The sequence below is a fragment of the Arvicanthis niloticus genome, chromosome 23 (assembly GCF_011762505.2).
Source record: "Arvicanthis niloticus isolate mArvNil1 chromosome 23, mArvNil1.pat.X, whole genome shotgun sequence".
In the NCBI taxonomy this organism is placed as follows: Eukaryota; Metazoa; Chordata; class Mammalia; order Rodentia; family Muridae; genus Arvicanthis; species Arvicanthis niloticus.
This window is the reverse complement of record NC_133430.1, coordinates 15000367-15017103: the sequence shown is the minus strand read 5'-3', so window position 1 is coordinate 15017103 and position 16737 is coordinate 15000367. Positions and strand designations below refer to the sequence as shown.

General features: G+C 37.7%; 1 protein-coding gene across 3 annotated transcripts in view; it reads left to right on the top strand.

Moving 5' to 3' along the window:
• Ppp4r4 (protein phosphatase 4 regulatory subunit 4) overlaps positions 1-16737 on the top strand; it is an 87793-nt gene that overhangs the window by 57196 nt on the left and 13860 nt on the right. For 2 of the 3 annotated variants that reach the window (XR_013106637.1, XM_076921303.1), the window contains exons 8-16: positions 1850-1971; positions 3512-3634; positions 4834-5003; positions 5329-5448; positions 8709-8786; positions 9395-9478; positions 10775-10957; positions 13671-13776; positions 15327-15474. Coding sequence is in view for 2 of the 3 variants with exons in the window: in XM_076921303.1 (XP_076777418.1) it covers positions 1850-1971; positions 3512-3634; positions 4834-5003; positions 5329-5448; positions 8709-8786; positions 9395-9478; positions 10775-10957; positions 13671-13776; positions 15327-15474 (1134 nt within the window). In the remaining variant the exon portion in view is untranslated. The remainder of the gene's footprint in view (positions 1-1849; positions 1972-3511; positions 3635-4833; positions 5004-5328; positions 5449-8708; positions 8787-9394; positions 9479-10774; positions 10958-13670; positions 13777-15326; positions 15475-16737) is intronic. The other variant, XM_076921304.1, reaches the window with a different exon arrangement.

Genomic DNA, 16737 nt, shown 5'->3' with positions numbered 1-16737 from the left:
TTAGTGTTGAGTTCTCCAGTCCTATTACAAATATAACGGTAGGACACGGAATGGTGATGGAAGAAGTAATGGTCCCTCATGGCTGGTTGTGTCAAGTCAGCTTTCTGTTATTGTAACATGCTGTGACAGCTTATGGAGAAGCTTTATTTGGGGTCATTATTTGGAGGTTTTAATTTGTAGTAGGGTGGTAATCTCTTAGGCCTCCAGGAGACAGCACATGGAGTGGAGAGTGAGCAGAGCAAAGCCATCGCTTCCTGACCAGGAAACAAATATGAGGAAGAAGGTGCCGTCTGCTTCCAGAGCATGTCTCCAGTGTCTGGAAAACTCCCAGCGTGGCCTCTGTCTTACAGTTCCCATTCCCCCCTTACAGCAATCAGTTAAAAAACAGTTTTGGGCTTTAATGAAAAGAGTAAATTAATTATCTACTTAACATTTAAAATGATTTAAATTCTCAGTAATACGGTATGGTTGAAGATTTAATGAGGATTTAATTTTTATTTTAAAAATTAACATAGGATAGAAAAATTCCAGGGCATGGTGAATAGTTGTACAAATCACTCTCTGAGTTCAGAAGAGAAAGATAAATGTATGAATTGCTGAGAGGTGTGCTGTTGCATCTGTGGTGGGAAGAGCTGTCTTGCACATGTCCTGCTGAGGTTATGATGATTCATAACCGTATCATACAACAAATGCAGGGATTGCAGAAAGCACAGTAGAAAATGGCATTCAAGTGAGGAAACTGAAGGGACAATTTTCTGTTGAAGGCTTTGTGTTTGCTTTTTTCTTAATATTCTCTCTCTCTCTCTCTCTCTCTCTCTCTCTCTCTCTGACAAGGCCTCATTATGTAGTCTTTGCTGGTCTGGAATTTACTGCGTAGACCATGCTCAAACTCTGAGATTCACTCAGCTCTTATTTTTTGGAGACTTATTCATTTGTTATTTATTTATTTATTTTGTTTTATTGAGACAGTCTCACTGTGCAGCCCTGGTCGGCATAGAATTTGCTTTATAGACTGGGTTGGCCTTGAACTCACGGTGTTCCTTCCATCTGCCTCTGCTATTGAGTTGTTTTATTGCTTTGTTTTAAACTCTGTTAGTATACTATGTGGGGTATAATTTATGTTGTCTTCTGTACTGTGTACAACAAAGGCTATATCTGAAGGCTCCCTTTAATCAGTCTAGGCCCTTATCATTAGTAGAAATGGAATGTTGACTAGGAACTGCTATGAATAGGTTCTAAGCATTGTTTAGTCTATAAAGCATTTATCATACCTTATTCTTTTAGACTGAATAGCCAATGTTGTCTACCATTCTTTTGTGTAGAAACTAATTATTTTAGTAATGTTTTATGCACTTTAGATAATTAGAAAAATAACATGCCTCAAAATCTAGATCAGATGATTTGCTTGAATTTCTTCAAATACGGATAATACATTTTTTTCTTAACTAGCTAGATCATTTCCTGAAATTTATTTAAAATAGAAAATTATATAATTTATAAAGTGTAATATAACACCCTAGTTATTAAAATTTCTATGGTTAGCAATACCTCACAGAAGAAATTAGAATTGATTCAATCATTATAAAATTACTAGTAATATTTCTTCAATATTTTTAAATCTTTGAGAATTTTATACAATGTATTTTAATTATATTCCCTCCTAACCAGCTATAACTCCTCCCATATCCACTCTGTGTTTTTTATACCCATGGCTGCCTTCCTCACCAGATGGCATGTGTGGGGATGAGAGCAAGGCCCTGGGACCAGCTGGGCTGCTCAGCTGTTTTTATTAGACTCTGGCTGCGGGTTTGCTGCTCTGACTTATTTTCTTCTACTGCTTATTGTGCAGGACAGAACTGACAAAGAATGTGGTGCTTCCTGAATTAATAGAACTCTCTAGGGATGAGAGTAGCAGTGTGCGGCTTGCTGCTTTTGAAACCTTGGTTAACATGCTTGACATGTTTGATACAGGTAAATCTGCGTGTGCAAGCATCTTTATTTATCAAAGGCAGTTTTTCTGTTTTCTCTTACTAGTAAGGAGCAGAGGCTGCTTGAGACTTTTCTGTCAAGTGTAGAGTGTTATGGGTATTTCTCTTTAATGTCTTATGTGTTTCTGCTTTCACCGTTCTGAAATCTAATGCTGCAGTGTGCCTCCTACTTCTCAGTTCTCTGACATGTAGAAGTTAAAGAATTTGGCTTGGGAAGTAGCCCTTAACTTAGTTTCCTCAGCTAACTGATGTTAAGTCCTGACTATAACATGCCTAATGACTGTAACATGATTATAACATGCCTGAGAGAGCTCCTTCTTAATAATATTTTAATGCCAGAAGTCTGGAATTAAGATGCCATTGGAGGAAAATTTTGGAGTTAGATAATTCAGTGGGGATGTGTAAGAAAGTATTTCTTGTTCTTATTTAAACCAAGGCACAGAACAGTTAGCTGTTCTACTAAGCATGTACCCAGACCTAGATTGATGCCAACTCTGGACAAGTAGTTCATCAGTAGATGTTAGCCCACGACAAGGGAATGTTTGGTGGGTCAAATGTCAAGGCTGAGGCGTGAAAGTCAGCTATGTAAATTGTAGGGTTGGGCTCACTGGGACTATCAACATTTGATCTGAAATAGGACCTCTAAAAGATTATTGAGGTGTAGATGATTTTGTAAAAATTTTTCAGAATGCTCATTAAGGTACTATGATGAACTACAGGTTTCGTTGCTGGTTTGTTCTTCAAGTTCTAAGACCATTTTATTCTTCATATAGTGAAGTTTCTCCCATTTCATATAATACTTGCTCTGTCATTCAGTAACTATTATATGGATTTCATTTAATAACACCTGGAGATAAGGCCCTGAATTGTGATGACAATACAGTCACAATAGCATGACACTCATGCTTCTGTTAGGACGTTTCACCCCTCAGCACCGATGCGTGTCTGATAGCTGACTCAACTGTAGGAGTTTTCAAGAATATCTGGAAGTGAGATGTAAATATTGCTATCATTTCAAAGGCATATGGCCTAAGTAGATACATATACTTAAAGAATTGGTCAACTTTTGAAGACCATGTAAGAAGTAACAACAGTGAAATTAAGTAGAAGGTTAGATTTCAAGTTGACTTTGATTAAAAAAAAAAAAAAAGTATTAAAGTTAGACTGTGGCATGGGAGGAATATAAGAGAGGATTCAAAGTTTCCTAGGCCTGCTATCCAAATATTTAACTTGAAATGTTGGAACTCTTCTGGTTATTCAGACTCAAGACTCCATTCATCCAATTGTTTAATTGCGATGGCCCCATGTTCATTCCTGTGAGGCTCCTGTACAGACCCAAACTCACAGTTTCTGGTGATCTCTCCCCTTGTCTCCAGTCCCTCTGTTACTGGTGTGAGGTATTTCTATCATTGTTAGTCTAGCAGAGACTTTTTTTTTCTGGAGCATATATATGTTTTAGTTTCCACACATGTTAATGTCAACAACTGCCTCTAAACTATATATTGTTTTGTTTTGTTTCCCAGATGACAGAAGTCAAACTATCCTTCCCTTAGTGAAATCATTCTGTGAGAAGTCTTTCAAATCAGATGAGTCAATTCTGGTTTCCTTATCGTTTCATTTAGGAAAGCTATGCCATGGACTCTATGGTACGTTACATGGGGCTGCCCTTCTCCTTTGCCTGTACTCATTTCACTCAGCTCTTTGCGGTAACACTTGCTCTCAAGTGTGTGCAGCCTTAGGAGAACGTAGACCTTGGCAACATAATTTAGAGCACATTTAGAAATGATGTTTTCACGGATGGCACTTTATTTAAAAAGTCAGTAAGTGCAGCCCACAGAATTTCTGGGCAATTTGTATATTTAAGATGCAGTGTGCTAATAGAAGCTCAGGATGTTAGCTCTTTGTGTACAGTGAAAATAATTTTAAAAACCAGTTCTCGAATGATCAATATAGCATGTGAGTAGTTCAGCTTAGAACATAGACCAGCACTCAGGAGTCGTATTGTTTGAACATATTCTTAGCTTATTGTGATCATGTAAGAATTAAGCCTTTATCTAGCATAATAATATACTCCATGTGGATTGCAGACATCTGCTAACTGAAAGTGTTTTACAGTGTCCACTAAATCCCTGGATTCAAGAGAGTTGATGATTGTGGAACTGTCCCATTGATGAATAGCATTTCTAATCACTTTGGCATCTTCCAGGCTCGGTTCTTTAGTTCCTTCTCTGTAAATGTATTGCATTTTTTTTCCTGCAAAGACTTTAAAACATAAACTATAAATACCCAACAATATTTTAAGAATGGTCTTGATGATGGTTGTATCTTAGTTCTCCACATGCTGTGGAAATAATGGAGACATAATTCCTATTTTCTATAGTTTGTATTTTTAAAATTAAAATATTACTTTTTTTTAACTTTTATTCTTCTCTTATACATTACATCCAAACCACAATTTCTCCTCCCTCCACCCCTCCCAGCCCTTCCTCCACCTCCCCTGTCCCCCAGATCAACTCCCAGCCCTTCCTCCACCTCCCCTGTCCCCCAGATCAACTCCCAGCCCTTCCTCCACCTCCCCTGTCCCCCAGATCAACTCCTCCTCTATTTCCCTTCCAAAAAAATCTTTATATAAATTATTAAAGTAAGCACGAGGTGAAAAAATATGACGTGCTAGCTTTCTTCAGAGTATTTGTTTGCTCATTGCTATAACTATGAACCAACCATCTGTAGCCATTTTGCTTTAATATTTTGTTCTAAAAATTTTTATTGTATTCTGAGTTTCTTTAAAAAAATTTTTTTTTGTTTGCAATTGAAATGCTGGACTCAGGTTTTACATTTGTTTTAGGAATTTTTACTCCAGATCAGCACTTGAGATTTTTGGAGTTTTATAAGAAACTTTGTACACTGGGTTTGCAACAAGAAAATGGCCACAATGAAAACCAGATTCCATCCCAAATCATTGAGCAGGAGAAGAAGTATACTTCAGTACGAAAGAACTGTGCTTACAATTTTCCGGTAATAAAATACTGGCTTATGTTTACTGGTTGTTTTGATTATGGATGGCATTAAAACATATGAGTAGAGCACATTAAAATATCGACCTCTCTGCACGTGTATTTAGCACTGTGTCTAATTGTATAGAAGCAATAAACAAATTTTGATGCAATTTATATTTCTCTTTGTATATAAATTAGAATTCTATTTATGTATTTGGGTTTTACAAACAATATGTTATTAAATATACTTAATAGGATGTGATTTCCATGTTAGCGAGATGATTATATTAGGTATTGATGCATGTTTTTCTCTCCTCTCATTCATCTCCTTCCACCTCCACTAGGCCATGATTGTTTTTGTTGATCCTAAAAACTTCCACATGGAACTCTATTCTACATTCTTCTGCCTTTGTCATGACCCTGAAGTACCAGTCAGATACACTATTGCTATTTGCTTTTATGAAGTAAGTCTAAGAATGAATTCCATGGTGCACATGTTGATTCTCTCTGTGTCTTTTAGATACTGTTTTAATATTCTCTATAGTGTGTTTACAGACTTGTTACAAGATAGAATCCATATCTCTTTCATGCTGTAGTTTAAGTCTTATTTTTGAATTCCCATAATTCTCTTTTTAGTGTGTTTACAAAATCCATTTACATAAATACATTATATTCATTTACTCATTGACCTATTTTCAGCATATTTAAACTAAATATTTACTTTAAGCCAGACATTATGATAGCTATAATTTAAAATGATTTGTCATATTTATTCTTTGCCCCTATGTTTAAGTAGTTTTAGGGTAAATGGAAAATCAAGTAACAAATTATTTACACTTACTGCTTTCACTGCAAGTGAAATTTTATGAGCACAGCTTTTAGCTTCATCTCTACAGCTTTCTATAAATTATGTACAAAACAAAACTTTTATGGTGAACATAATTAACCTTTTTCATCTTTGAATTTGAAATTAGGGAAGTGTTTCTAAGAAAAACAGTAAAAACACATGTATGTAACTGTTGCCAGGCTGATGCCTATTGCTTGTCTCATTGCTGTGACAAGCTACCTGACAAAAGTAACTTAGAAAGGTTTTGCATTAGCTCACAATTTGGGGCATAGTCCATCATGGCGGGGAAGGCCTGGTGGCAGGAGTAGAAGGCAGCTGGCCACCTTGGGTCAGTAGTCCGGAGCAGAGAGCACTGAGTGCTGCTGTCAGCTCAGCTCCTCTCATTTATTTAGTCCAGGACCCTAGGCCATGGAACAGCAGCGCTACCCCAGTCAGTGTGTCCTAGTTTGCTTCGCTGTTGCTCTGATAAGTACCCGACCCAAAGCAACTTGTGGGAGAGTCGGGTTTAGTAAGGCTTATACTTCCAGATCGTAGTCCACCTTGAGGGAAGTTGAGGCAGAAGCTCAGATTGGTGCTTGAAGCAGGAAGTATGGAGGAGTGCTGCTTCATGGTGCTTGCTTTGTGGTTCTCTGAGCTAGCTGTCCCACACAGTGCAGGCCCACCTGCCTAGCAGTGGTGTTGCCCACAGTGATCTGGGCCCTTCTATGTCAATTAGCAATCAATATGAGGCTCCACAGACATAGCTACAGGTCTGTCTGATCTAGGCGGTACCTTAGCTGGGCTTCCTCAGTTAATCCAGTCTAGAAATTCCCTCGCCGATGTACGCTGAAGTTTGTCTGCTAAACTAGTCTAGATCCTGTCACATTGACAGTCAGTATTAACATCACAGTATATAAGCTATAACTCGTACATCCAAAGTAGTCACATGACAGCCTCTTTATAATTGATATGATAAAATATTTTCTTTCCAATAGTAAATTCTTATTGTCAATAGGAGTATTTCATCATCTGTCTTGCACTGATTCCCTTGTCAAGACACTACTAGATTATCTGAGAGAGTACAGGGTATTAATAACATCATTACAAATATTATTTAAGATGCTGTCTGAAGGTGAATGGTGACCAACCTAAATGAATGGATACCCTGCAGGCTCATAGTCATATTCCTTGCTTCTTTAAAATGTCATCTTTCTGGGGCTAGGGAGATAGTTCAGTGGGTAAAGTGCCTGCTGAAGTGTGAGGATTAGAGTTTAGATCCCATGCAAATCTTGATGGGTATGGCAGCTGGCCTATAATTCATGCCTTCAGGAGGCAGAGATAGGGCATCTCCAGGGCACGCTATCTAGCTAAACAAGCTGAATCAGGAGCAATCCTAGGTTTAAGTAAGAGACCTTTGATATATAAAGTGGAAAGGGATCAAAAAGGGCACCCAACCTCAACTTCCGGTACGTACATACACATGCACATGCACATACATATGCACACGCCCAAATATACGCAAACATGAATATCAATGAAAAAATGTTAAAATGAAGCTTTCTGACATTAATGAATTATATATTCACACAACAAAGTATAGGGAAGATTCGCTTAAATGACAGTTATTTAAAGCAATCCCAGTGTTACACGGTTGTATCATCTCTGTAGATTGACCCACCAAAGCTTACTTTTGGAGGAGGAACAGGACTTCCTGTTGGAGCCTGCAGGGTATTCATTCATTTAGGTTGACCACTATGCACCTTCAGAAAAAATTAAAATTGCCCAGGAGTGAGGTCTATGCAAATGTTAGTTTCTCTTATCTCCTTTGTTTAATCTTTGATTTTAGTTTTATTTTATAGCAGACAAAACAACAGCAACAACAACAACAACAAAAAAAAACAACACACACAGACACACACACATACACACTCACACAGTATTATTCCTGCGATAGGAGTCACTGTGGAGATGGTTGTTTTATGTATTTTATGGATATCTAGTTTTCATGTTCTCGCAGTTAGACCTAATGTGCTTAGGCTAAGTAAGGGTAATGTTCAGATCCCCAGTCAGGGTTGGTTTTGCCCTTTAAACAATGAAAACCCGCCACTGTGTTTACAAGTTTTCTAATCTAGTGTTAATACTAGATTTGATAATTAGGATATTGTAACTTTATTCTGATTTTTCAGAAAATGTCATTTTGAAAATATTTTTAACAACTTAAAACAATCCAAAGTGAAAGATTTCAAAATACTTTCTTTATTCAGGTGTCTTTCTATCCCAACCCCTGTAAACAAAACTTGACTTAAACCCAGTATATTTCTTTTCCCACCCTTTAATAGGTAAAATACAAACTGGTGAGCTCATCTTTGTGGCTTCTGAGTTTGGTTAGAGGAACCATACAAAATCATGGATCTAGACCTGCTCAGATCCTGTCATTTCCTCTCAGCCTGAGGACAGACTCTGACAGTGATAAGGGAAGCTATCTTTCCTTGTTGAGAGTTACTACAGCCAATGTTACTAAGGGCTTTCAGGTCAGGTCTGTCCTTGACAAGCTTGAGTGGGAAGCAAAGCCTGTTTGCCTCTGTATTCTTTAAGGCCCCTTTGATAGCTCTAAGACTTTAAAATGTGAATGGGGGGCGGCTGTGGGTTGTGATGGGCTGATGCAGAAGTCCTAGCTCTGAGAACCCATCCTTTGTAGTTGCCCTCCCCTCTTATGCACATCTTACCCTGGGCCCACACATGGTAGCATGGCAGGAAACAGATCTATGCAGCTAAATTTACTAGAAATTAATTTTATAGTTCTGTTGTTGCTTATATCTAGTAGAAGTATTTAATAAGAATGTAATTAAAATACATTATATAGTCTCAAATCTGAGAGATTTTATTGTTGTGTTTTAGGTATCTAAACTTCTGAATTCTGGAGTACATTTAATACACAAAGAATTGATAACATTGTTGCAAGATGAGTCACTGGAGGTAATATAAGTTCCCACTCTGGCATTTACTTCTTTTATGTTAAGCCAGATTATATTAGTGTCCGTGTCACTGTGTCACTGGGAAAATCTTAGAAATTAGGACTTTCAGTACATCTGGTTTTAAAACAAAAATGTATATTGTTTAAATTTGTTATATTTTTGGTTTTCCAGTCAGGCTGCCCTTTTCTATTACAGGTTTTAGTCACACTTGTAATTGTAAAACATTTTGGACTTTTTCCCCAGCATTGTTTTGAGAGTATATTTATCTTGCACATAGACTCGTGAAGATTTTGAAATTCTTCCATCTGATGTTTATATTTGGCACATTCTGTTCACCAGAGTGACTCTTAGCCTGGGAGGCTGAGCTACATCACCAGATGTGCACGCCTTTCCAAAGTTGGGAGGCAGTCTGGAGTGTGTCAGCTTTCTCCAATTTAGACGAGTAGAAGCTACACTGATTTTTTTTTTCTAAAAAAGAAAAAATAATAGGAACACCCAAAATGCTGTTTGCTCAGTAAAACTTTTTTATGTATAAATTGATTTGCGGAGTTAACTAATTTAGAAGATAGATAATAACCATTATAAACACAATCAATATCTCTTTAAAAGGTTCTAGATGCTCTTATAAATCACCTTCCAGAAATCTTGGAACTTATGTCTACTGGTGGAGAAAACAGTGTTCAAGAAAATAAGGTAAATCCCGTGTTTCAGGAAAGCTGGAGGTTTGTCATCTTATTCTGCAGGGCAGTTATGAGGAAACAGCAGAAGAGTGTGTGAGAAACATTTAAATAGTTCTTGCCCTTATGCTAGTCAGTGTCCAACCCTCTGTGCATTTGTCAGGATGCAGGGATGCATCCAGCACATCCCCAGCCAGCTTTAAAATGTACATGAGGGGTCTAGAGAGATGGCTTAGCAGCTCAGAGCTCTACTGATCTTATAAGGAAGGACCTGGGTTCCATCCCAGCATCCTTATTTCACAATGCAGTCACCGTTAGTCATCTCTAAAGGAGTCTAATGCCTCTTACAGCTTCCTTTGGCACTGAACTCAAATGCAACCCCCATCTCCATGCATATGCATACGCATACAATTAAACAACAAAAATTAATATATAAAAATAAGTTTACATGAGTCAGTTACACTATGAAAAGGAAGGATGGGTTACATCCCAGCTCTGAGCCATATTTGGCAGGATTACCATGAGATACTGACATTTAATTGGAAACATCTTAAGCTCTTAATTTCTGTCCTGTTATTAAGGAATTTGGAGGCCCAAAAGTCATAGGCACAATGTACCCGTATTTTCCCAGATGGTGAAGTAACATAGGAATAAGATCTTCCAATTTCTTTCCTTCTTGGGCTCTTTCCTGTGCTTCTACTGTGTGGGTAGACGGGCGTAGATTAGTTGAGAGGCTCTAAAGGAAGGCCCTTTTCAGATACAGCTGTTCTAATCATTGAGCTTACTGTTTTTACAAGAAGCATACAAGTAAGTAAGTAAAATAGCACCTGCTGCGTAGCCATGCCTGTCCCTGTGAAGGCCGCCAGCGTGAGCTGCCCTCTACAGTTACTACATGGTGGTGCCAACTACCATAATTCTTATTAATGTCCTTGGAATTTGGATTCATATTTTCATTATTAATAATTTTCATAAGTATAACAAATATGACAATGGGTAAGAATTCAGAAGATCAAGCTTGACCAGAGTGAAATATAAGGAATTTTCTGCTAATTAGAATAGTTGCCTTTGTAACCAACCTGATAACCAACCTGTCAGGAAGAATAACAAGTCCAGGGTCTAGAGATTTCATTTTCTGGTACCATAAATTTTACTCAAGCATTTTAAAAAAATGTTTGGTTCTGCCTGATAACTACCACCAAGTAACAACTGAGATGCCTTCTAAACTCTAACGTCCTTCCCTGGTGTATGCTTACTTCGTGCTGAAGGTGATGGACTTAGTCACCATCTGCTCTTTCCTTGGGTTTCTTCGCAGTTTTCCTCGATGCCAGACTTGATTCCTGCACTCACGGCTGCTGAGCAGCGAGCTGCAGCCTCCCTGAAGTGGAGGACCCACGAGAAGCTGTTGCAGAAATACACCTGTCTGCCTCATATCATATCGAGCGACCAGATTTATTACCGTTTCTTACAAAGAATGTTCACCATCATGATGACAAATGTGAGCCCCAAATTCCCTTGATTGTTTTGAAACTGAGGTTAATTTTGTCATTACCAAATTCTTCAGTTTTTCAAGATACAAGAATGTCAGTTCCTATCAGCTTGGAAGGGTGGCATTTTCCCAGGTCCCAAGAAGGAGAGCCAAGTATCCTCTGCTCCTCTGATTTACCCTTTGGTCTTCTACCATTTAGCTGTAGGGAGGTGTGAACAGGACTGTGGATAACTCACCTCAGACTTTTGTGTCAGTTTTAGAAGCAGTGTGGATAGCCCAGTGTGCCCTCAGATTACCACATAGCTGAAGATGTCATTGAACTTCTGATTCTCCTGCCTCTCTCTCCAACACTGAGATTATAGGTATATGGCACCATGCTTAATGTATGTGGTGCTGCAGCTTGAACTCAGGGCTGCATGTGTGTTAGGCAAGTTCTCAGCCTACAGTCCCTGCCCTTTCCTCAGACTTGTTACAGTTCTGAAGAGAAAGACTGACAGGATTCTGTAATGTCAACTGCAAAATGAACTTCTGCTTTGCTGTTTCTTCTGCTGTTCCCATGTCAGCATCTCACATGTCAGCCCTTTATTCCCAAGGCTCCCTGCAGGCCTCCTTAGTCTGGTACTGTGTCTTTTATAGTGCCTAAGAGCAGCTACACTGAAAATGTGCAAGCCTTGGTGTAAAGTCTTCTGTTCAAGGAGAGGAGTGCCCCCATACAGCTAAGTGGAACCTTATGAAGTTGTCCACCTTTTATAAGAACTTCACAGTTTTCCTCACTGCCAGACTTGATTCCCACACTTATGGCTGCTGAGCAACAAGCTACATCCTCCCTGAAGTGGAGGACCCACGAGAAGCTGCTGCAGAAATGTACCTGTCTGCTTAGCCTAGAGTTCACTGTACATTCATGATGGCATCCTATTAAAGTTGAAAAAATTTTTAAAGCTGCAGCTAGTGGGGATGTAGCTTAGCCATAAGGTCCTTGAAGATTGTGCCTAAGGTCATTGGTCCATCTCCTGTAGCAGGGTAAACAAACAAACATGTAACATGTTTCTATGTTACAATCTGAGCAGAAGCATCTTCACTTTCATAAAAGGGAAATGAGGATCCCTTCATTCAAAATCAAAATAAGTGTTAGCTTCAAAGATTTAGAAAGTAGAAAAATATTAATGGTATTATTTTCAGCTTAAACCTTTAGGAAGCACAATATTACCTATCACCTAACAAGCTCATCACACGTAGCAATGGAAATCTGAGGAATCAAAGGTTATGCTGTAGGTATAAAAAAAGTGACTTGGCAATAATGACTCCTTGTCACTTTTGAGCTTGGCCTATCTATCTATCTATCTATCTATCTATCTATCTATCTATCTATCGCTATCTGTGTGTATGTATGTGTATGTGTGATGGCATAGAGATACCATGACACATATGTAGTAGTCAAAGGCCAACTCATGGATGCTGTTCTGAGGCTTTTATCATTGATTTCTGTTCTAAATAATAAATAAATAAATATATGTGTTGCATTATAAGACATATTACATGATGTAGAAACTAAGTATATGTTTATGTATCTTGAAATGCTATACCAAATTAAAGAAGAGAGGAAACGGCTTTTATTTAGTTCATTATCTTAAATTCATTTAAGCTCTAATGTATTTTTGCTTTTGTACAAATTTTCTAAAATTTTCAGTTCTAAACCCTAGAAAACACCTTCCTTTTGTATGCAACAGTTAATAATATTGTGTAGCATGGTGCCCAGTAGAATGGACACTGTGTAGATGGAAAAGGACACAGCTGGCACCACTGTCTCGGCACCACACAGCTGTACAGATTCCCACTGTAGTAGTCTGGACTTTAGGTGAATGGAGTATTATAATATTGATAAGTAAGGCAGGATGGTGAACATGAATTACAATGAACAGTGCATACCTGGTTTAAAGGGTTTTCTTTTTAAGGTGTTAAGAGTTCCTAATTTCCAGTACAGGTAACTGGTTGGATTCATTTAGAAAGTCTGTGTAGTGATGTGATGGGAATCGGAAGGGGACAGGGTTTGGAACATTGGAAACGCTTCCTGTCAGCTGGCTGGGATCCTCTTGCTCTGCCTGATGGCACTCTCTAATATTAACACTGCTGTGTGGAGTTCTAGGACCTTTGCCTCCACACTCACAACTGTTACAGCTTTCGCATAGGCATATGAAATGAAGATCCCTCAATAAAGAACATCGTTCTGAGCTTAGAGCTTGGACATTTAGTCTCTAGCCCTATATGTACCAGTCCCCAAATTCCTCAGTAGTGTATCTGAATTGTTTAGTGTATTTAGTGGATCTCTAAATTTCTACTTTAGAAGCGGCATGGTTCTGGTGATGTAACTGACATGTGGTATGTTCCTCAAAATGTTTGTCAAATGTGTAGAAATCATTAATTTTCTGCCAGCCGAAAGGATGAGTGGCTGAGGAACATGTCACTTAAGATGAGGTGGCAGGGAAATGATAGCCAGACAAGAGTCATTTGGATGTGACTATAAAATTGAATTAGCTTGGGACAGGATATTTTATGTACCTGAGTGACATTAACATTAAGTAATAGAGATCCTTCCAGAAGGTTGTGAGCTCAGGAAAGAGAGTGAACACTGCTCATTTAGCAATAGCTTGCTAATGGCTTGGGTAGTAAATGTTGAAAACATATCTTAGGGTAGTGATTGTCCTTCTTGTTTTATTTCTTTAAGAATGTCTTACCCGTCCAAAGAGCAGCTGCACGAACTCTATGCATTTTTCTACGCTACAACCGTAAACAAGAGCAGAGGCATGAAGTCATTCAAAAATTAATTGAACGTAAGCAATAATTTTGGAAAATAAGTTACTAAAATAATTGACCTTAATTACATTTTTAATGCATTGTATGTAATTTTTTGGAGACAAATTAGGTTAATGTTGGCAAAAATCTGGTGTGTTCTTTTATTTGAATTTTGTAGGTTAATTTGTATTTGTCTTGGAAATCTTTATGTCAGAATTTAATAGATGAAAATAGTATTTAAACAGAGCCTTCTTTTGTGAATTCCAACACTTGAGAAATTAAAATACATAAATGTAAGTTGAAAGGCTAATTTCTACCTTGATGAAATAGCATGAATAGAGTATTTTTAAATCTAATAATTTATTATACAATGCTGTTTACAGTATTAATTGAATGAACAAAATGTAGGCTTATAATTTTTTATTGAATGGCGTTAACAGCACATGTTAATGTGAATCTAGTGAGTTGTAATGGTTCAGAGACTAGGTCAGCACATGCAAATTTACTGTGATTTGTTAAGGGCTGAAGTCATGGCAAAAATCTGTAAGGGGTTAATTCCAGTGGCATATATAAACATTTGTCTAGTGAGTTTATTAGTCATCGACTACAATTATGCTTAAATAGTTTTTAATAAAACTGTTGCCAGACTTCCTAACTACTAGGATTTACCATTTTAATCAAGAAGTACCACATTTCAGGGGAAAAAAGTATTTTATAAAATTCTATTTAAGAAAAACTATGCTCAGCTGTTTTGATTTTTCACTCCATGGCCTGTTTTAGTTCTGTTTTCATTTTGCACAAGAAGGGACTTCGATTTAGAGGAAGTTTCATTTTCAACAATTCTGTTTGGTTTTAAGTATTAAGATCATTGCCTTTGCACATTTATATAAAAATGGGAAAATTATGATTTAAATAAATAAAGTACTATGAGTAATTGTGTTTACATAAGACTTCTCCACTTCAGACACTTTTAAGGAAAAAAAAAAAAGAGAGAATTAGTTTAGTTTTAAAAGACTTGGAGAGTTTGTAGTCTGCGTTTGCATTAGCTCAAGTGTATGCATCCCATTATCCTGCTTTCCAGGTTTGAAAAAGATGTGTGTACAGCGTCCTCAGCATGCAGGCAGTGGTCACTCACAGTGATCTCGTCAGGGTCCTCAGCATGCGGGCAGTGGTCACTCACAGTGACCTCGTCAGGGTCCTCAGCATGCAGGCAGTGGTCACTCACAGTGACCTCGTCAGGGTCCTCAGCATGCAGGCAGTGGTCACTCACAGTGACCTCGTCAGGGTCCTCAGCATGCAGGCAGTGGTCACTCACAATGACCTCGTCATTCATTCATCACAGTTCATCCATCAGTGGTTATTGATTTTATTCAGTAGAGTAACACTGTTTCTTAGTTTTTGACATGTAAATATTGTAGTCATAATGACTGCATAATTAGAGTACATAATGACTATTTTTCTCTTATCTATTAATTTGTTAAATAAATTGCACACAGAATGAAACTTTGCATACATTTTTGGTATTTCATTTTATAATATATAATTTCATGTAGGAAATACTAGATTATGGTATTTTTGTTGTTTGTAGAGTTGGGCCAAGGAAAAAGTTATTGGAATAGACTTCGCTTTTTGGATACCTGTGAATTTATCATAGAGATATTTTCCAGATCATTTTTCTGCAAATATTTCTTTCTACCCGTTATTGAACTAACCCATGACCCAGTGGCAAATGTGAGGTACGTATCACTCTGCAAGGTTTGAAAATGTTGCATTTCTTGTATGTTCATTGTGGTAAGCATTTGCAAACCCTTTTTCTTAGTTAATCAAATCAAGTAACAAACTAATGCTCGCTCTCAGTTATTTTTGAAGGTTGACTTAACAGTTGCACATTTGTGGGGTATAGCATGATAATTTAATAATTTGGATATTAGATGTACAATAAAATATAGGTAGTTAGCATTTTTATTCCCTCAAACATTTGTCATTTCTATGTGCTCATACCCTTCAGCCTTGTCTTCTAGTTATTTAAGTTATTTATAAAATATGTGATGAGTTGTTGTGAACTGCAGTCACCCACTGTGTTACAGAGAGTACAAGATATTTCTCCTATATTAACTGAATTGTGGTACTCTTCACCTGCCTCCTTCCAACCATCCTTCTACTTGCAAATGACCACCGTTCCACTAGTCACCTTTTTGGCTTCCACATCTAAGTAGGAATGTTCAATACCTATTTCACTGTATGGAATGCCTTTCTGTTCATCTGGGTTGCAGCAGTGTTCCATTCTCTGTTAGAGCTGAGTAATCAATGTGCTTATACACTTATGCTAAGTATTTTCTTTACCCAATTGTCTCTTGATAGATACCTCTGTTGGCTTCATAGCTTGGTTAGTAAATAGTCTTAGAATACAATATCACTCTCTTAACGAATATCTGAGATCTTTTGTCTTACTGGGCTGAGCAAGCACAAGCCAAAACCAACCTGGCAGCCTGGCTGAGTAAATATTATTTGTATGATAAGAGCCTTAGCAAGTATAGCTTATCAAAAGCTTTAGTTCTTAATTAGTTTAGATTATCAAGAACTTTATAACCTTGTGGTCCCATGAATCAATGTTTTTTAGATATGCTTTGGGTAATAAAGAGTGATTTATGCTTTGTGTGCTTCTTATTTTAATAAGCTTAAAGGTTTAATTTAATTTACTGAGTTTAGACACTCTTAATTTACTGAGTTTAGACACTGTCAAGGCTAGGAAAATCCTATTGCTATTCAGAGGAACCTTTTCTTCAGTGGCCAGAAGTGAAGTCAGTTTTCTGGAGAAGGCTTGAGATTTCTTAGTTATAGTGTCCCCTGTATCTGTGCTGAGCAGTGAATGAGTTGGAGGCTGTTGGCACTCCATGTTGAGAATCCCAGAGAGCTTCTTCACCTCTTCAGATGCACAGAATCTAGGGCTTTTGTGTAGGAAAAGCTCTCACTGAAGGGCTGCAGAGACAGCGTGGCAG